We start from the raw sequence: 21392 nt of genomic DNA, 5'->3' as shown, positions 1-21392 counted from the left end.
AATACCGTATCATCTAACTGGGGGACAGTACTCTGGGTGATGGAGGAACTGCTAGTGTCTCTGGGAGATGGACTTGGTTGGCTGAAGGCGGAGATCTGGGAGCAGCTGCTGCTCCTCATGAGAAGTGGGAATGCCAAGGGGGCAAGGAGGCAGCTTTCCAGGTTGGCCTCACGGTTATCTGTGCCCTTTGTTCAGTGCATGTCTTTCATAACAGTCTGAGTGTGCCCTGTGGCATTCTCAGACTTCCTTTTGGTTTCTATGTTTCTGAGAAGTGGCGTAGTCTCACGTAGGTCCCAGCTCAGAAACTCTCCAGCCACGCTAATACCATTCTCTGCACGTGGGTGTGGTGACACTGGCCCATGGAATCCTCTCATTTTCCATCCCCTTTCACAGAAGGATAATGGTTAAAGTCCCAGCCATGGTTCTATCCAGGGATGTGGTCTCAAAATTTAACTATAGGAAAAATACCACCATGAAGTTTCCCTAGAACTCATCTTTGCAGTGTTTTAAATGGAATTGTGAAACATTTGGGGTCCTTTGCTCCCAATAAAAATGTGTTCCCTGCTTTTCTTTAAAGAAGCCATTTCCTTCCTGGAATATTTTTTAAAAACACACTGCACACAGTGTTCTGGGAGCTGCAGGAGGATTAAGAATGACCTTTAGCTGAGGAACCAGGCAGCACAACTACAGGAGATTTTGACCTATTTTCTTTTTTATGTGTATAATATTGCACCTCTATGGAAAACACTGGCGAGGTTCTAAACCAGCCTCAAGCAGATACTAAATATTCTCAGAGAGACGGTTTTGAATTGGTAGAGAAATTTTCTAAATACACACCAGGGTAAGCCCAGTTCAAATCTGTTACAGGCATGTCCCATTCAAAGGAGGGGTTGGGATTTCTTTTATAAGGACAGAATACAAGATAAAGTGTACATTATGATAATACCATTTCCTTACACCAGCTATTACTTGACAGTTTGAGGAGCACTTTCATGATTGTCTCATTTGATTTTTTTAGAGATAAGGTTAACAGAGCAATGATATAGTTGCGTTATATAATTATATAGCAGATGGAATTAACAAGGGCATAAGAACACTCATCTTAAAAAAAAATCTTCCTCTGTGTTAAATAGTTAATATGACAGAACAGATATGGCAATGAAAGGATGAAGTATGATAAACAGAGTTAATTCAGAAAGAAAATAAACATTTATGAAACACTTACTATGAGCCAGGCACTGTGCAGGGAACTTGGCATGCATTATTCCATTTGATTCTGACAACAGTTTGGAAGCATTGAGTATTTTAACAAAGACAAAACTGACGATCAGAGAGGAGTGATTTCACTGAGGGCGTAAAGTAATTGTACAATCTGAGAGGTGAGCCCATGTCTGTATTGTAAAGCCCATTGTCTTGTCATCATAACACCCTACCTCAAGTTACTTAGGATGAATGTTGCCCACCAGTTCTTCTCTTTCCTTTTAACTTTTATCATCTCTTCAGAGGGTGTGATCACACTCTCCATAGGGCCTTTCATCATCATTATCACCATCACAACAATGGTGATCATTCACTGACCCCATTTAATGCATCTTACTATTGTTGCTTATAGATTTCTCATCTTACCCACGTTATACTATATGTTCTTTGAAAGTAGGTCTTGGAGTCTTACTCATTTTTATATCTTAAGCAGCATCTTACATACTGTTCTGCATCTAATATCTAATCAATAAAAATGTTTGAATGAAACTAAGTGAAGCAAAATGCTTGTAATCCAGGGAGCCTATTAACTAAAGAGTTTGAAGAAAAAAATAATGTTCTAGCTGAAGGATGGTAGTGTAAAGTTATATATTCTTTACCTCCTTCCATGAAACCTACAAAAGGGATGAAATTTAAAACGATGAAATTTTGATAGAAAAAGTCATCTGCAATGAAACTAGGAAATAGCTAAAATCTCAAATCACATTATCTGCCCAAAATAGTGAATCAGGACCGAATCAAGGGAGGCTATAGAAAGCTGAGACACACCTTCTGGGTTCCAATTAGCATTCAGATTTCTCTCAAAGTGAGTGCTATAGGGACCCAGGTGCTGCTCTTTTACTCAGAGCAAGGACTGAAGGTGTGGTTGGGACACAAGAGAAATGCACCCTCTGGGGGATTGTTCTACATAGTAGAGCAGAGAGGATGGTAGACAGATGGAAGGACATTATTGGGCAAGACATATTTATTTTTCCCCCAAATAGAATTCCTATTTAGGAGGCAAGGCAGAGAGGATGAAAAAGTGGTAATGGCAACCAGATGTGCAGTGGTTGATCAGATTCAAACAAGGAACTACAAATAAACAGAAATAACCAAACAAAAGATAGAGCCAGAGTGTCTCATGATCCTTACTGACATTGTGTTTGGGTGATCCACTCACTCGAGAGAATATGATGAATATGGCTAAAAACTGAGGAATCAGACCCAACCTGAAACCTGTAGCTGCCCTAGCTTACCCACTGACTCCCCTCCATAACTACCCTCCTCTCCAAGCCAGGAGAGAAGTGCATTCCCTTCAGAGCGGAGTCTATGTTTTCATGTAGCCTTAGGCATACTAATAACACCAAAAGCAAATTAAAAAAACAAACAAAAAACGAAAAGGAGGCAAGAAACTCAACAATCAGAATGCAGATGAAGATTAGTGTTAAAGAGAATTGTTCCAGCAAACCAAATCATCTCAGATGCGTATCTATCTCCACTCCCAAAGAAATAAAAGAAAAATACATCTTTTAAAAACAATTTGAAAATGAAATATAAGAGACCAAAGAAGAATAAGCAAAAGAAGTTAAACTAAGCTGAGAGTTATGAAAGAAATTGAAGATAATAAAAACATCCTAGAAATGAGATCACATTAGAACAGTGTTGAAAACGTATTCAGCAAAGCAGAGGTCAGACTAGAGAGAATAAAATAGCATTTGCAGGATGAAAAAAAAACCTCAAATAAATGAAATTAAGTAGAAAGAAGATGACAGTTATTAAAGACAGCCAGCATCCAGTCAGCATATAAGATAATGGTATCCCTGAAGTAGAGAACAGAACAAATGCAGCAGGAAATAAAAACGTCAAAAATTAAATTCCACTGATAAAAAGTATGATCTGACTTTGCAGATGAAGAGATTTCAAGGGAAAAAACTGATCACAGAATAATCAACACAATGACATGTAAGTCAAGTTACTGAAATTTAAGGACAATAAGAATTCCTAGGCATCTATGCAGAAAAAGCAAATTTCCTATAAGGGGGAAAAGATCAGGCTGACCTCAGATTTCTCAGCAGAGGTATTCAATTAGAGAAAAAAGTGGACAACAAGGTCTAGTCAACCACAAGATGAATCAAAATTAAGTCTCAGGAAAGGGGAAGGCATAGTGTTAAAGGATGAGGTAGAGCCTAGGATTTGTTTACTATAGAGCTAAACCAAATGCACGTAAAATTATGGTTAAAGAACAGAATGTAACTAGTGTAAATCCTAAACATATAAACATATAAAATAAACATACAATGTAATATATAACATGATGTAATAGTCCAAAATCTTCAGTAGGGAAAATAACATTTTTTCTTCTCTCCTCATTCATAGCATCAAAGGTTGCTGAATTCAAGAAACAAAATATCCTTGATCACTTTTAGAAACTGATGCACAATATTTAAAATGTTTACATTTGTAAACTATTTCTGAACATCCTGTAGACAGTCTTTGTATTTTGTGTTTTTCTCATGCTTTAAGAGGATTTAGTGAGTGAGGCAAGGTAGGGATTGTCAGCAGGGATAGTGACTAAAATGTTAAACCATTCAGTTGAAAAAAGAGCATTTATTTGGCTAGTGTTGGTGGTGATTTCAGTTTTCCCTTACTAGGAAGAATCTGACTCTCAATCAGGAGTGACTAAATTATAAAATTATGATATAAACAGTGGAATACCATGCCATTGTTAAAAAGAATGAAAGAAGTCAACAGGGGCTAACATGGAATGTTCAAGCAATGTTGTTAAGTAAAAAAATTAAGTTGCAGACCTATAGTTCGATATCCTATTTGAACAGAAGAAAAAACTGTGCATGCATATGTACCGTTAGTGGCTCCCTCTGGAGCCTAAGGTAGGTGAGTGAGAACAGGGGTCTTCTACTTTTTACTTTATTTACTAGGTACTGTTTGAAATTTTTGCAAGAGTAGATATAACTTTTTTTTTAACAAAAGAAAAGACAAAGGACAAATTTTAATTTTTTCATCGAATGACCATAACAGTCATGGTCAGTGACTTAGAAAGAGAATCTGGTGAAACTGATTTGCTTAGAAGTGTCCTTTAAGATTCTGTTCCCACTCAGGTGGACACTTGGTCTGGCTCTGATGCAGTGCACCCCATCTCTGGGCAGAATACAGATGGAGGGGATGGTTGCAATAGTGGAGGAAGCCTGGGAGCACCATCAGTGATCTGTGGAATGGCCTGAGCTCAAGGGTGATGTTAGCAGAGAAGAAGGCATTTTCAGAGCAGATTGAGGTATTTACCTGGTTGAAGGAGCCCAGGCAACGAGGAGTAGCTGGCCCAGAGCACAGCTAAGGAAATGGATATTTTACCTCCTATAAAAGGAGGTTCGTTCACTTCAGTACTCTTAGAGGAAAAACAGTTTCAAGAAGGCAGAACATGAGTGGGCTGTGAGGAGGCCTTACTGGGGCTCCTCTGTCACCAGGTAAATCTTGGGGATCAGCACCAAGTCTGGGAGGGCAAGGCACACTGACAGGAAGTGGGGTGCAGTAGGGCAACAAGATTTGTATTCTTGTCCTAGAGCTGATACCACATCACCCTCTGGCCTGTTCTTGGTGGGATGTCCCACGCCACGCTATAAAGGGTTTAAAGGGAGGATCAATTGCGAACAGCTGAGAAAGTGCTCAGCCAAGGCACAAAGCACTGTACCTCGTAAAGTGGTCTTTAAGGAGGTGTCCACCTCGCCTCCCTGCTTTACCTCATTTTATTCCCAGAAGTGCTTTTTCAGCTTCCCCGTCCTTTGGGCATCTTTCTCTCACCACTCTTGTTTTGGTTTCCTGCTTGCCCACCGATTCCCTTGTTAGAGTCACACCACACGGGTGGTTCCCCTGGCTGCTGACAACAGAGGTGACGGGTTGGCAGTTTTGATAGTACAGATGTTGTTTCTTTCTTCCTCAGAGAACCTGCTTCTAGCTGATAGGGCTCTATCAACGTGGCCAAGGCTCCTTACCAGAGCCCCAAATGCCTCCAGCGCTGGAGGGCACCTGCCAGTCGTGGCGCCCCGTGTGCACACTCTGCACCAGCCTCCGGCCTCAGGGGAGACGGTGGGCTCGCCAACTCCTGGGAGAGCAGCCACTGTTCCTCCCCAGTCCAGACCTTCCCACGGGAAAACTCACGGACCGCTTTGGGAGCCACTGGCTACTAAACTGAGGTCTCTCTATTTTGGAAACTTTCCTCAGAACTTAGTAGCCACATAAGAAGGCCACCAGGAAAGAACCTCAAGTACCCAAACGCCTCTGATAGGCAATAACCTCCAGTGGTTCTCAGGAGGGAACCATGTCAGGGCGTCTCTGGGCCTCATCTCTCCAGAATTGCTTAGCAAGGACAAAGCAGCACCTGAGGGAACAAGTTCAACACCAAGAAAGCCAGACCCTAATTGGCTCTTGTGAATGAGAAGCGATTTGCATAAACATGAATTCAGTGAGTGCTAAAGGCCTTCCTCTGGGGCCTTTCCAACATGTTCTCTCTTCCTGGTACGTTTTCCTCTCTTCTGACTCCTCTCATCCTTCAAGTATTAGTTTCCATCCCAGTTCCCCGGGGAGGCCTTGCCCCATTCCCTCACTGCCCTATGTCTCCTTATTATTCATCCTCAGAGATTTATTTTGCAGCATTTACCACAATTGGAATCAAATAATTTGTGTAATTCGCATTTGTCCTGTTCACTGGTACATTCCCGCCACCTAGCACCATGCCTAGTTGCATGTAACTATTGGATGAATGCACGAATGCTGAGACTGAGGAACTCAAGAGCATATATGACAGGGTTTAACACAGGACTCTTTCTGACAGCTTTGGATGAAGTCACAAGACAATAGATGGCATCTACCCCCATAACATAAAGCAAGATGCTGGGCTTGTAGAGGAGGTTATCAGAAAACCTAGTTTTGTTCTCCTTAGCTTCTGGCTCCACAGTGGCGTACGGGCTTGATGTTGAGCAGTCAGCTGCTGTGGGAAATCAGAGGGTTTCTATGGAGAGTTGAGAGTGTGCTTCCCCTCACCACAGGCTAATGAGAGTGGCTTCGTGGAGACCACTTAGATGTTGGCAAGGATGCAGAGAAAAGGGAACCTGGTGCACTGTTGGCAGGAATGCAAATTGGTGCAGCCGCTGTGGAAAACACTGTGGAAGTTCTATAAAAACTTAAAAATAGAACTACCATATGATCCAGCAATCCCACTTCTGGATGTTTATCCAAAGGAATTGAAATTAAGTTCACAAAGAGACACCTGTACTCCCATGTTCATTGCAACACTATTCACAATAGCTGAGATATGGAAACAACCTAAATGTTTATAGACGAATGAATGGGTAGAGACAATGTGGTAAATACATACAGTGGAATATTATTCAGCCTTAAAAAAGGAATCTTTCCATTTGTGAGAACATGAATGGACCTGGAGGACATTATGCTAAATGAAATCAGCCAGACAGAGAAAGACAGATACTATGTTTTCTCAATTATGTGTAGAATCTAAAATAGTCAGACTCATAGAAGCAGAGTAGAACGGTGATTACCCGGGCCTGGGGTGGACATGGGAGGTGATGGTCGAAGGGAACACAGTTTCAGGTATGCAAGAGAAATAAGTTCTGAGATCCACTATACAGCACAGTGCCTCTGGCTAACAATACTGTACTGTATACTTAAACTTTGCTAAGAGGATAGATCTTCTGTTAAATATTTTTATCCCGTGCGTGTACACACACACAAATAATGATAATAAAGGGGGCAAGAGGAAACTTTGGGAGGTGATGGGTACGTTTGTGGCCTTGCTGCTTTCACGGTATACACTTATCCTCAAACTCATTGAATTGTACACGTTAAATATGTACAGCTTTTTACATGTAATCATTCTTCTATAAAGTCAAAAAGAAAAAGAAAACCTGCTTTGTGACTCTGCAAGCTTAGGGGTCACAGAGGGGGCTGGAAACTGATTTATGTCTGAGAAACCTCCAGCCCTCCACCAGAGTGGAGGATGCATTTGGAGGTCACTAAACCTGCATAGGTAGCAGGCCCAAAGTGCTTACTTTTGTTTGCGGCTGGGGTGGGAGGGTGATGAGAGACCAAAGTTGGCATATGCTCTATGTTGGCATATGCTGGCCTGGTTCTTCAGAAAAGGGCTCTAAGCTGCTAGTTTCCTGCCTGAAGAGGTCGGGGGTGTGCTGTTGGAGGGCCACCCCAAGGAGATGCCCTGAAAACACCCTGAGAGGCTGGAGAGCTCAGCAGGGTGCTGTCCCAGGCACCAGGGGATGGGCTCTGACAAGGCCCAGAAGCAGCCAAGGGCAGATTTCAGAGGCGCCGTCAAATAGGCCCTCTCCTTCCCCTTATGCCTCCCCCCTGCCCTCTGTTGCTTCAGCCCTGGGAGGTGCCAAGAGGTGGGAGGAGGGGGGAGGGTGGCAAGAAGCACTTGGCTTCCAGCCTAAATCAGGCCTAAGCTGGAAGAGGGGAGAAGATTTAATTTTAAATGCATTTCAGAGTTTTGGCTATTACACCAGACTGGACTTACTAGCTCCTGAAATGAGACCTATGCTAAAAGTGACCACAGGACTTACCCATCTAAGAGTAGCTGTCCTAGAGGAATTATGAGACTTGCCAGAGATCTCATCCCTGGGGACAGAGAAACAGCCACGAAAGTGGGTTTGTGAGATTGCCCTACCCAGTCCCTCTAGTTGGATGCAACAATCTCTGTTTCATCCTAATATAACCATGGTGTATAGATATTATCCCAACCTACCAGTGATGATGGAAGGAAGATTCAGGAGTTTGGGCAAATTGCCCTGGGTCTCAGGTTGGTAAATCTCAGAACCAGGTCTCAGCCCTGGGGTGTAGCACTCCAGGTTCCATTTTTAGCTCTCTACGCTGCAAGGCATTTTCAACTTTACTTCCAGACTTTGCATGTCTTGCTTGTAGGTCCCTGGTTCTGAACTGGCCTTCTCACTATTGATAAGCCAAGTCATCTTTAACCAAAAACAGAGGAGAAATGGTAATACGTGCAGGTTAACAGAAGGGAGGGGCCATAATAGATCATTCAGGTGAGAACAGTGAGTGAAGAGAAGGGAAGAGCAGGTGGGGAGGTGATAACTGGCTACCGCAGCAACAAAGGCTTGTCAACAGGGGCCGAGAGGGGAAGGGAGCAGAGGGAGACAGGAGGAGCTTTGCCCACTGTCCCTCACACTTGTTCTCAGCTGCAGAGTCTGTAGCTCAGGTGGCCATGAGAGCCCTGGAGACCCTCTTGGCACCCCTTTGACAAGGCTGCCTTAAATGAACGCTTTTCCTTGGGAGGAGAAGGGAAAGCTTACAGGTGTAAGAGGGAGAGTCATTTTCACAGGAGACTTTTCCGCAAAGCATCGTAACTGAAATGAACCCTGTCGACCCCCTCTGGTAACTAGATGGCGAGAAGCACTTACAGACAAGGCTCTTCTTGTTACATGCTATAACATGGATGAACCTTGAAAACACTAGGTTTAGTGAAATAAGCCAGACATAGAAGGACAAATATTGTAGATTCCACTTACACGAGGTACCTAGAATAGGCAAATTCATAGAGACAGAAAATAGAATAGAGGTTACTAAGGGCTGGTGGGAGGGAAAATGGGGTTGTTACTGTTTGATGGTTACAGAGTTTTTGTTGAAGATGATGAAAAAGTTTTGGTTATAGACAGTGGTGATGGTTACACAACACTGTGACTGTATTTAATGCCACTGAACTGCATATTTATAAATGGTTAAAATAAATATGATTTATGTATATTTTACCACAATAAAAAAAAGAGGAATAAAAAAAACCCTCTCCCCTATGAAGACACGTGGAAAAGAGAATTAACAGAGAGAATATTAAAAGTTAAGCTTTAGTCTGGAACAAATGCATCAGCACTGTAAGTTACTGGGAGCGGTGATGTTAAGAGAAGCTATAATGTGGTGCTTGAAAAGTTCACAGAGAAAACATTCTGCAGAGCAATCAGGAGCAGAGACTTTGAAATGCTCTAGGTTGTGTTTATCTACCACAGGGACTCAATCACGGTTATGCGAAAATCTAATAGGGTTTTCAGTTCTGGCTGGCTGCTTGTTTGTCAGGTATATTGCTGCAAAACTCTCCAAGTTGAAATAAAAGATGGAAAGAAATAATTAGAAAATAAACAGCAAAATAATACGTATAGAAAACTTACTAGGTGCCAAGCACCACTCCACATGTATGTGATCACGACAACCCCCTGAGGCAGGTACTACCCCACTCAGGGTGGGAAGCTGCAGCTGGAGGGCTTCGCAGGCTCACCTGTGCTCTGCAGCCTGACTCTGTGCTCTGAAGGGCTGGTGGTGTGACGCCTCTTGTTTGGCACTTTCCCCCTCCTCCCTGTCTTCCTATCACTTGCCAGCAGTGGCTGCTGGGCTGTTCTCAGCTCCTCCCTTAGGAAGAGTGTAAGATCCTGAGGTCTCCTCCTGCTCTGGTGGCTGTCATTTAAACATCTTCATTTCATCATCTATGAAATGAAGACCGTTGTTTGTTCTAGGTGCTGTTGACAGGCCCTGCTAGCTCTATCATTGCAGGAATCCCAAAGTCCTTTGATTATCCTCAGAGTGTCTACTGCTTGGAAGGTTATGGAAGCACTAGGCATTAAAAGAAAGGTCAGGAAAAGCACATGTCAAATTTAAAAAAACATCAGGCTAGAGACGCTTAGACTGCCATCCTCTACCATGTCCCTGAGAAGTGGGGAAATGAAACCGGAACCTATCTGTCAGTTACGATAAACAATAAAAATAACTTTTTAAACCATTTCATTTTATGTTCCAAACCATTATAGACCACATAGATGCTCATATTCCAGAGGTGACTAGAGGTATGAATGCCAGTGTTGGAAAGAGCTGTACCCTTTGAAGGTGTCCAGTTAGTTATTCAGGGCAAAGGGATTCCCAAAGTCAATCTGCCATCAGTAACTCATTCCTTAATCATGACTTCGGGAAGATAAAGTGGCAAGGCACACAAACCTGAATGATATGGCAGACTTTCGCAGTAATCCAAATCCTCTGGCCACATGAATTTTAAATGACATATATGGATAGCCTGCCTCATTCATTCTTTCAGTAAATTACTATTGAGCACCTTCTCTATGCCAGGCACCAGGCTAGGAGCTGGGGACACACCAGTGAACAAGGCAGTCTCTACTCTCATGGAACTTATTTAATTAATAATACAATTAGTATTTAATTATAATTGTGATTAAATGCCGCAAAGAAGTATAAGATGAAAGAGAACATATACTAGGGTGACCCAAGTTAGTCTGAAAGGTTAGAGAATGCTTCCTGGAGAAAGTGATGTTTAAGGGGGAGATCTTAGGGGTGAGGAGGCCTTAGCTAAGTGAGAGAGGGATGGAGGGTAGAGCCGGTGGTGCAGAAGGACTGCAAGCGCTAAGTAAAGCCTGGGGATGGGCGGAGCAAGGGTTACTCGAGACCCTGAAGGCAGGCCCTTGTGACTGGCATGGAGTGGGAGTGGCAGGAGATGAGACTGGTAGATCATGCTGCCTATCTACACCACAGTGGAATTCTGTAAGCCCCCTGGAGTCCATGAAGTATAGAAAGGCAGTCCGTCATTTCTTAGAGGCCCCAACTTTCGAACTCAAACATGGTGGCCGATAATGTGGGCTCAGTCTTCAGGAAGCACTCTCCCGTATTTCACAGACCAGATAAGGAATTCTTATCATCCTTCTCCAGATACCCAGATTGTCCCAAGTATCTAATTACATCAAGACAAACCAGCCTGGCCACCACACTGAATTAAACAGGCAGGAGTTGTAAATAATAACACATCTCCACCATCATACAGCAGAATCATCTGACCCCAACTGGAGAATTAAGCAATCATAAAATATCAGAGCCACCTACTGCCACAGCCAGCCTCCGGTCCCAGTCTCAGAAAGGTAAAATGAGTGGGGCAGGTACGTGTAGGTCTACATCAGTGAAACCCCAAACACTCCACCTCGAAAACTTAAGCTTCTCTCAACCTTTGTCCCTTTTGTAATCAATCAAAACAGACTCATCCTCACCTAGAAAAATAATGTTCCAACAAACTCTCCCTATTGCATTCAGCAGATTGCTGGTCTTCAGAACTCCCAAGTGCTTTACAAACAATAATTGAGCCTCTTCCATACCCCAGGTAGAAGGCATATTTTCACCCTATAGCCGAGGAAAGAAGTTGAGTTAAAAGACAAGTACAATGTCAAATGTCCAGTGGGGGAGGGAGGGCTGCTGAAATAATTACAACATTGGGAACCTCATTCATTCCTGGGGCTCCTCATAAACCCAACCAGAATCATGGCTGGCACTGAGCATTCTGGGTTTTTAATACTAGTGCTTAATTGAGGCTTGCTTCCTTTCCTCCTCCATTAGTCATTCAGAAAACTTGTAGAAACTGCATGTTAAGGATCCAGCTAGAATGTTCTTATGTCTAATTCACACTGGATACCCCTTAGAGCTGAAGTTTTTTACTGAGACAGCCTTTTAATATGAAGAGAAAATGATGTGATTCCAAGACTGTAACCCTGCTGCTTCTCTCTACCTGCACTGCCCCAATCTCCTTCCAACAGCCCACTGTTAAGATAGCACACATTCGAAAATAAAGGACACACGTTTTCTCAAAAAGTATTTTGGCCTTCCTTCAAATTTATCATTTCTGACAAAATCAACTCACTGAGAATAATCCATTAGGTTTCACTCCAACACCCACATTCTAGTCTCCCTTGAATCAAAAGAGTCTAGCCCTGTGTGGTGTTACTGGACTTGTCACTTTGTGACGGTTACCCTAACCCTAAATAGGTACCAGCATATGAGTGGCAGTATGGAAAAGTGGTTAAGAACAGATAATGGAGTCAGGCTTCCCAGTCTCCACTGTTTACTAGCTGTGTGATGGGCAAGTGTCTTAACTTCTCTAAGCCTCAGTTTACTTGCTTATAAAATGGGGATAGCAGGGTTGTGCTGAGGAGAAACGTGACAACACATACAAAGTGTGTAACCCACAGAAAACCCTCAATAAATGGTAACTGATTATTGTTCCCCTAGGAGATACTGCCTTTGGAGGGCATGTCCTCCACTTGTAAAACAGGCAGCAGGGGGTCCTGGGGCAAATACCCTGTGTTCCCACTTCCTAGAGTCACCAACAAGTAATATCTCTGTCCCAGGAAGATCATTTACATTAGGGCATCAGAGAGAACTTTGTTGTGGGATTTTTTTTCTAAGACAAAATTAAGAGCCTTGAAATGAGACAAAGGAAAAACGCGTACCAGAATTGCAAAGTTAACATTTTTATTGAACTGAAATTGGTGTAGAACAATAGGGGCCACCCCAGCTGCTGAGCTCAGTTAACTGAAAAGTCTCTGTGACATTTTACCTTGCTAACATGGTTTGGGTAGAACTGAGAAGCAGCGTAGATCTGTATGTTTATATTTTTAACACTTCAAAATATTTTGAAATGAGCCTCATAGCCTTGTTCAGTTTTCAGGTTACAAAGAACATTGATAACATCTTCTGTTGCCTTCATTTAGTCGTGTCAGTTAATATCTTTTCCCAAAAGGTTCCTCCCAAAGCTGGCTATAATTTTTCCCCATCTGGTACAGAATAAAAGGATTTAGTAACACTTAGGCAGTAATAAACAGTAAGAACTTTAAAAGTAGTAAAGGCAAAAACCATTCATATGTGACTCAACACTCACACGGCTGGAAAGACAATGAACTGGCTGAAGAGTTTCAGCCAAGTTCCAGAAACAAAGGACGCACTAGTGGAAGGGGTAAGGCAACCAAGCAGAGTGTCAGAACTGATGGACCATTTGTGTCTAAACCTCATCTCAACACCTTGCTTCAAACATGAAAATATGCATTTGTTTTACAGAATAAGGTGAAATATTTTAAGGGAAAAGAAAACTATTAAGGTTAAAAGATCAATCAGAGATGAAGGAAAATTAATACTGGATGTTTATAATCAATGCATGGAGCTATGATATCAACTGACCACACCACTTACTTTTGTGAGAGCAAGTACTGAACATCTATCACTACTTACAGTTGAAAGTTAACCCCTCTAAAGTATTCCAGGGGAAATAAATAACCAACGAGATAGGAAGTGAAGTCATCACATAAAACAAAACCACATCTAGTTAATGTTATTTTGGGTTTGTATTAAATCAGCTGCTCGCTCATCTGGAGTTAATTTATGGTTGTTGGTAAAAATCATCAAGAGTGCTTCAAATTATTTTAGATGAAATGTGATGAGCAAATAATAACCCAACAACTCATTGTCTCATCTTGACAATGCTATTTTACACTTACTATTTCTCTCAAAAAAACCAAAAAAACAAAAACCTAAATAAATTCTACCAGAGTAACTGATACTAAGTGGCCACCCATTCCTGCAGCAATTATTTGAGAGAATCTAAAAATCTTGCAGTAGGAGATGAAGAATGATTATAAATATCTTAATAGGCTCACGCCCATCTTTAAAAGAGATGCAGCCTTAGGTAATAGCAGATGCAGAGATTCACAACTCTCAAATTTGCAACTGATGATAGATATACATTTTGCAAGGATCTGCCCAATGTACACAACAAACATCTAAATTAAGGCTTTTATAGGTAGGTGGTCAAGTCTACGGGTGTGCAATGCTGGATTTTCATAAAGCATCTCCAGCTTCCATTATTACCTAATTTGTAAACCAGAAGATGTGCTGATGTAGATGGGTAGGAGCTCCAAGGGCTAACAATTAGCCAACTGGAAGGTTTGCCTTGTTTGTAAACAAGTTCTAAAATAAGTGTTAGCAGTGAAACAACTGAGAGGGTGCCACAAATGATGTAGAGAGGAAAAGTGAGTTGCACCTGCTGACAGGGAGGGGCTTAGAAAAAAAAAGCCAATAGCCGAACTTCTTCAGTTCAAGACTTTGAGATTTAGAGACCTAAAGGTTTAGTGTTACTTCCAAGCCAATTGTTCTCACACTTTAGCTTGCAAAACTACTTGGAGGATACTTATGAAAATGGGGCTATGTGGGCCCTATCCCCAGAGATTCTAATTTGGGTGATGCAAGTGGTCCAAGCACCTTGCTTTTGAGAAACACCACTCATAGCAAGTAGCAGCACACTATCTTTGATTAAAAGGCCATGATGTCTAAGAAATGACACCAATGAGGTCATTACCTACAGAAAAATCCCTCAGGAGACTCTACCATATGATATGAGGACCAAATTTATCCCCAATTAAGTTTCCTTTACTGCTTTTTTTTTCCAACTGAAAGTTTGATATCAGTGAACGCTTAGAAATGATTGTACCAATTCTGAGGTAAAAGGAAGAGCACCAGGGATCTCAATGCTAAAAGAAAATCGAATTCCCCAGGAGGTCCATGCTACGTAGAAATCAAATTGCTGTGGTAATGTTATAGAGTTATAGTGCACAGGGTCTTGTTTCAGTCTTTGTACAGTATACTTTTGTATACTTTTACTATATTATCTACTCTTTCCTGTTAATGTTTTAGAAGAACTCCAAGGAGAAAATTTCATCTACATGCCCTCTCAGGTTTTCTAGACACCAACATTTTCTGGTTTACAGTGATACACAACAAAGTTATTTATTTTTTTATTGTTTTGGATGCTGGAGACAAACATCTTTATTAAAGATACCACCAAAATTTTGGCAAACATTTCAAAACATATTTGTAAACATAATGCTTCCCTTTTAAACTGGCAGCACTTTGAAAAACAATACGATAAGACAACACAACTTGAATCAACATTAGTTCAAAATCCTTATATTTTTGACCACATAACTTATGTTCCCACATGATAAAACAAATGATAGTTTAAATCAACGTCAACAGATAAACTCCATGAAATGAAAGTTTGTGCTGTTTGATGAATCACAGTATGTTATGGTTAAATATATCCACTCTTTTTTATATTCCTGGTACCCAGGATGAAAAAAAAAATCTTTAAATATACATTTCATGTAGGTAATAGCTTCTTTGCATATCTCTCTTCAAAAAATACTTTATAGCAGTATATAAATAGGTTACCTACACGTTTAATTTTATAATTTTGCCCCAAACTATAGATCTGTTTCATTTTCATAACATATCAATTTTGCCCAACATTAATAAAGTTGACAAACTGTTGAAATGGAAATGCTTTTGTCTTCCACGATAGAGTAGCAATTTGATAGGAAAAAAAACCTACAGTAACACTCATCAGTTGTTTCACCTGAGCGTTTGGCCTACTGAGAGTAGCAGCTTTTTTCCTTCACGCACGCGCACATCCACACCACCTCTGCACACATACAGGTCGAGCACACGCTTTCAGACGCTGGTAGGCCACAGTGTGCTTCCCATTGCTCTAATCAAGTGGGAAGCAGTGTAGCTAATGATTAACCACACTAGGTACACAACTAGCAAACACCTTAAGGCAACCATTGCAATGGGGGGTTAATTTGCAGGGCAGATTTACTGTTCTAGATCAAGTCAGACTATATATACACATGTGTATATAGATCTATACACATACACACCTTTCTATTTCTTAACCCTCCAAAACAATGTTTTAAGTTTTTTTGTATTTTGTGCAAATTTCTAAATGTTCTACCATTTAAGGCAAAGAGTTCGTATTAAGAAAGGTCAGAAAATAGGCTTATGTTTATCCAAAAGCATTTCACCTTGTACATTACTGTTTTTTTTTAAACACACATACTTTTGAAGTGTGGACACTAGATCCCCAATATCTAAAAAAAATCATTTCTAATGACAAACATAGTTTTTTAAGGAAAAAAAATTGATTTGAAGTACAGACACTGGATCCCCAATATCTACAAAAAAAATTATTTCTATTGACAAACACAAGTCTTAAGTAGGAAAAAAGGACCAGAAAAAAGCAGCTTCAAAAATGCAAGGAAACAAAGTAAAATGGGGCGGGGGGGGAAGGTAACTCAAGTTTACTAATACTGAAACTTCCAACAGGCAAAGTTTCATTTTTTAGAATTTGAGAGCAACTTATTTGGAATTTTAAATAAATAAGCTTAAGTTTATTCACATCTTCTGGTCCAAGCAGAGCTCTAGTGCCATGACTCTGCTTGCTGTTGGTCAAATTCACCTATTAGTCTTTTGATGTGAGCCAGCTTGTTATGAAGATACTCGCATCTGTATTTTTCTTCATGGTAATTGGGACTAGACTGTGGATGAAAAAAACAGTGAGGGGTAAGACTGTGGAATTCATAACACTTCTCAACTAAAGGTCAGAAAACTAATCGTGATGATACTTACCTGTTTTATCTTCCGATATTCTTGTAAGACTTCTTCATGAACACTCTAGAAAATTAATTAATTTAATTAGAAATCAGAAGAGAACTTTTTTCTTTGCAATGTAAACAGATAACACAATTGGCAAGGGTGTGGGAGATATTAATGATGGAAATGTAAATTGGTACAGTCTTTAAGGAGGGCAATTTGGCAACTGCCTTAAAACAAGCAAATGCAAAACTGACTCAGCACTTATACCTTTCTTTCAGATTTAATTGTGCCTGAGTGAAATGACACATGTACAAGGTTACTCACTGCAGCACTGTTTGTAAAGCAGAAGAAAGTAAACAAAATCTAAATGTCCATTAATCCATACAAAGGAGTACTAAGAGGCCATTAAAAAAGGGGGAAGTGCTTTATGTGCTTACATAAAAAAATTCTCTAAGATATATATTGTCTAGTGAAAAAAGCGAAGTACAGAACAATTTATAAGTTTGGTATCATTTGTGTGTAAGGGAGGAATAGAATATTATATTCTAGGAATTTTTATTGAAATCTGATAATGTATCATACCTTAACTTACTGGAACATAGGACAATGGTGCATCTTATAAATGATGACATCTTAGATTCAATTACATACGGTATATTTGTGAATTTGCTTGTGTATATGTATCTTATACTCAAACAGACCTCTGAAAGAATACGATGGAAACCAGTAATACTGATTGCCTCTAGGGAGGAAAATTGGGTGGTAGGGGAAGAGAGCTAACCCTTATGTACTACATAACCTGATGTACTATGGAGCTAAGCAGTTTCCAAATGCTAACAGTTATTCTGTACAACTCTATAATCACCTCACTTTATGGATGGGCATTTTGAGAATTTTCAGTCAAGTTAAGTAGCTTGCCCAAGGTCACACAAGTAGAGCTGGGAATCAAATCCAAGCAGTCTGGCTTTGGAGCCTGCTCCCAACCACTAAGCAATTCTTAGAATTACATTTTAGTTTAAATATAATCATGGTATACTGGTAAATAACTATATAGAAAAAAATAAACCCAAAACCATATCACTGACCTCTTGCACTGCCAACCACTCACTCCTCTGGCAAAGTTTTCTATAACTCTAGGCACCTTGTTTAAAAGATTAAGGCCCACTAATAGAAGACATAATGAATCTCTAGGGCATGGATGCTCCCAGGCTGTTTTCCCCATTGTGGGAAAACCCACCCCATTTTCTCATGTAGGTTCCTGTCAGAACAACAGTGGGCTAGGATGGAGGCACCATTTGCGGCTGTGAAGTGTGACAAAGTTATCTGTCATACACAAGGCGGGAAACATCCATTTATATCAATCCTTTGGCTAAGAACTCTAACAACAATCAGTAGGCAGGTCAGGCTTCTACTGCTCTTTGTCAGCTGTAGTAATATTACCACTTAATGTAGGCAAGTGAAAACAGATTAATACCTGTTAACAAATGGCAGTCTCGGGAAGCTGGAAGCACCATGTTTTTCTTCACTTAAACCCCAAACCTGAGTGGTATTAAGCCCCCTTTATATTCTATGCCAGACTGAGGTTTAAAAAAAATTTTTTTTTAATTTACTTGAAATAGTAATTTTGGGAAGTAGCACCAGATGTAAGAGCTATAGTCTGAGTTGAGTTGGTAATGCGGTCATATATTTTGATGCCAAACCTTGCTTTTTGTTTTTCCCATTTTGTTGTCTGTATTTTTCTCAATACACTACATATTATATTACAGTAAGTATGTAAGTATATATTATACATATTATATGAAAGTATAGTTTTTTCACTGGAGGAAATATAGGCTCATCATGTTCACTTATTTTCAAGAACTATTTCAAATATTTATTTTCCTAGCTAATTTTATTTATTTATTTATTTTTGTTACGTGGGCCTCTCACTGTTGTGGCCTCTCCCCCTGCAGAGCACAGGCTCCGGACACACAGGCCCAGCGGCCATGGCTCACGGGCCCAGCCGCTCCGCGGCATGTGGGATCTTCCCGGACCGGGGCACGAACTCGTGTCCCCTGCATTGGCAGGCGGACTCTCAACCACTGCGCCACCAGGGAAGCCCTTCCTTGCTAATTTTAAATGAAGGCCAAAAGCTGCAGAGAGGCTGGTCTGCGAGAGGACTTGCTCTGAAGGCTAGGAGGATGGCTCGGGATGGGAAGGGCAGAGAAAGAAAGAAGGTAAAATATGAAAGTCAGTCCATCTAGGAACAAATGTGTTTACCTGATACTCCTTTGAGCCTGGAGAATGGCGCTTTCGTTGTGCATCCAGTTTGATAAATCTTCTAGCCACAGTCTCCATCCTGGCATGCAAGGCCCTATACTCATCATACTCAGCATTGAAGTCATCCTTGTAATTCTGGCGTTGCTCATAGGAGACAATAGCAATATATTTTCTAATAAAAAAGACAAAAGATAAATGGAGAGTAGCTACAGAATAAACATGATGCAGAAGTCTGAGATTTAAACCAAATATTTAGAAACTAAATCTATGCATGTTTCCCTAGACTGAATGCCACTCTGCCACTGCTTGCTGCCTTGTCACTCCTTCAAAGACCTTCCTCGTAAAATTATCCCACAGGAGAGCTTAAGAACTTCAGTGAAGAAGAATAAATGTGAAAAAAACATGGTGGCAATGGAATTAAAGTGCAACTAGAAGACAACACTTACACACATGTAGCTTCCCAAACCTTTCTCTACCCCAAATAATTTACTACCATGCTAGCGGCAGAGGCCAACCCATCTGTTACGAGTCACATGGAGACAGAAGGATTGGAGGGGTAACGTGAAACCAGGAGAATGTCACACAGTCACTAAGTGCTGAAGTCAAAGCTCTTTGTAGACCTGCTGCTTTGTTTTATCATTTTTTAAAAATGAGAGACCAGAAAAAATAAAAAAGGGGAAAAAAAGGTATATTTCTCTAGTTCTTTTCAAACACGTAATGTCATACTCTGTGTAACAGAAAGTCAGTTTTATAGTATTAGTTTATTTTCTTAATAAAAAGGCCACAAATGTTTTACTTCAGGGTGTGAATGTCTCTAGGAACCTAGTGAATGAAGGCCACCTTCCCAGAGTGTCAGTTTATTCAGTGGTGGTAAGTCAAAACAGCATTTTAATATTAAAGTTAATATTATTTGTTTGTGGCTCTGGGCCTGGGTCTTTGTACTCTGTGCTCCTGTCATGGAATGCAAAATTCCCTTCACTTTTTGAGATAAAAATTGAGATATCAAAGCAATTTCAGGCAGGTGGCAGGAGCTTCAGGGTGCCCCAGTGGGTATACATATACTCTTCATTGTGGGAAACTTTGGGAGTTCAGTCCTCTCCAAAATGGTTTTAGACATTCTTACCAGTTTTATTTAAAATGCAATAGCACAGATGCCTAGTTGGAAATGTGAGAAAAGTGATGCGGTGAGCAACCTTAATGTCCTCATTAATATTTTTATTCATGCTGAGTTAGACAGTGTGGAGGTTTAATTTTCTAAGTGTAATTGAGACAGTGGTAGTATGCTAGTGTCCTTGCTATAAAAGGAAAACCACCAGCCAAGCAGTGAAACAGGCATCTCTAGACACGGGCTGTCCTGACTGCAGACCAGAGAGAGCCCGGGGGTGGGGGTGGGGGGGCGGGGCGGAGAAAGAGGTTCCTGGGGATAAGCATACATAAGCAAAATGGCTAAACTGATTGTGAAACTCAGGTCTAATTCGTTATATAAAATATTTACCCCACTTTCTCAAAATCACACCTGAGGCCATACCCTCCATATTTTATTTAATAATTCCCTCAGGGAAAAGTACCAAACTGGCCAACAGTTGTGTTGCTATTATAGAAGATTATTTGGTTATACTGGCATTTTAATGAAAAGCATGTCACTATTTTTAATAAAAATTGTTATGGTTCTACAGCTGGCGCTTAATGTAGTGATGGAATAAAATGTTAAATACTTTGGATAATTCACAACCACAAGTAACAGAAGTATTCTTATTATATAAAAATTAGGAATACTGTGGTTAAGTATGAATTATTCAGAGGCTGATCATTAAAGGTTTTATAGTATGTCCTTTTAGTTTTCTTAAGAAACAAGTTTAAGTTCTGTATTTTTAGTGATTTTTCTGAAAATTCATGCTTTCTCATCATTTTAAGAAAACTTGCAATGTTTATATAAGATAGCTTTTGTTAAAATAAATTGCTCTTAAGCAAACAATCACATAGGTTATGTACTTTCATGATTTTAAAAGAGCTAGAAAATGACAAACATACAGAAATGCACTGAGGCAGATGCAGCAACCATCTGTAGATCAGTACGTTAAAAACAAGTTATTAAATATAGAATTAACTGCTTAAGTTGACAAAACACGGCAACACTAAATCCATGGGGGAAAGGTTAGAATCATTTTTCAGTCTCCCCACATGATTTTGTCCTATGTAACAAGTATACAGCACTATTACAAAAAAGAGAAATTCAAATTCCATCATAAGAGAATGAGAACACAGTACTGCAGCTGTTATTTGAGGGGGCCAACTTTCACAAGACTTTTAAGGAAACGCATTTGGAGAGGTGAATGCCCACGTCAGTGGAGCCAGGCACTGTCCCCCATCCAGCCCTTCTGGGGCCAACACAGTGGTAGCAGCTTTTCCAAGCTCCCCAACAGAACTCTAAAACCATACACCACCTCAGATGAGAGAGTACTCAGCATGGTTTCTTGGGTTCCTTTTAGTTAAGAGATGATAACCAGCATTACGGTTTCATGCTATATCATTCCCCAATAAGTATAGCTTTCAACACTACTGTCAAGCAAAAGTAACACACTTTTAGTATAAAATGTTCT

At 40.5% G+C, this 21392-nt stretch overlaps 1 protein-coding gene across 1 annotated transcript in view; it reads right to left on the bottom strand.

Annotated features, from left to right (window-relative positions):
• The window catches only part of ELL2 (elongation factor for RNA polymerase II 2), a gene marked incomplete at both ends in the record, with an annotated part of 98624 nt that overhangs the window by 11227 nt on the left and 66005 nt on the right, over positions 1-21392 (bottom strand). The window contains 3 exons of the mRNA XM_079701831.1: positions 16397-16475; positions 16567-16611; positions 18793-18964. Coding sequence (XP_079557957.1) covers positions 16397-16475; positions 16567-16611; positions 18793-18964 — 296 coding nt within the window. The remainder of the gene's footprint in view (positions 1-16396; positions 16476-16566; positions 16612-18792; positions 18965-21392) is intronic.

Source organism: Hyperoodon ampullatus (genome assembly GCF_949752795.1).
Source record: "Hyperoodon ampullatus genome assembly, chromosome: 4".
NCBI lineage: Eukaryota > Metazoa > Chordata > Mammalia > Artiodactyla > Ziphiidae > Hyperoodon > Hyperoodon ampullatus.
Note: the sequence above shows the minus strand (reverse complement) of the source record. Positions and strands in the feature narration are given on the sequence as shown.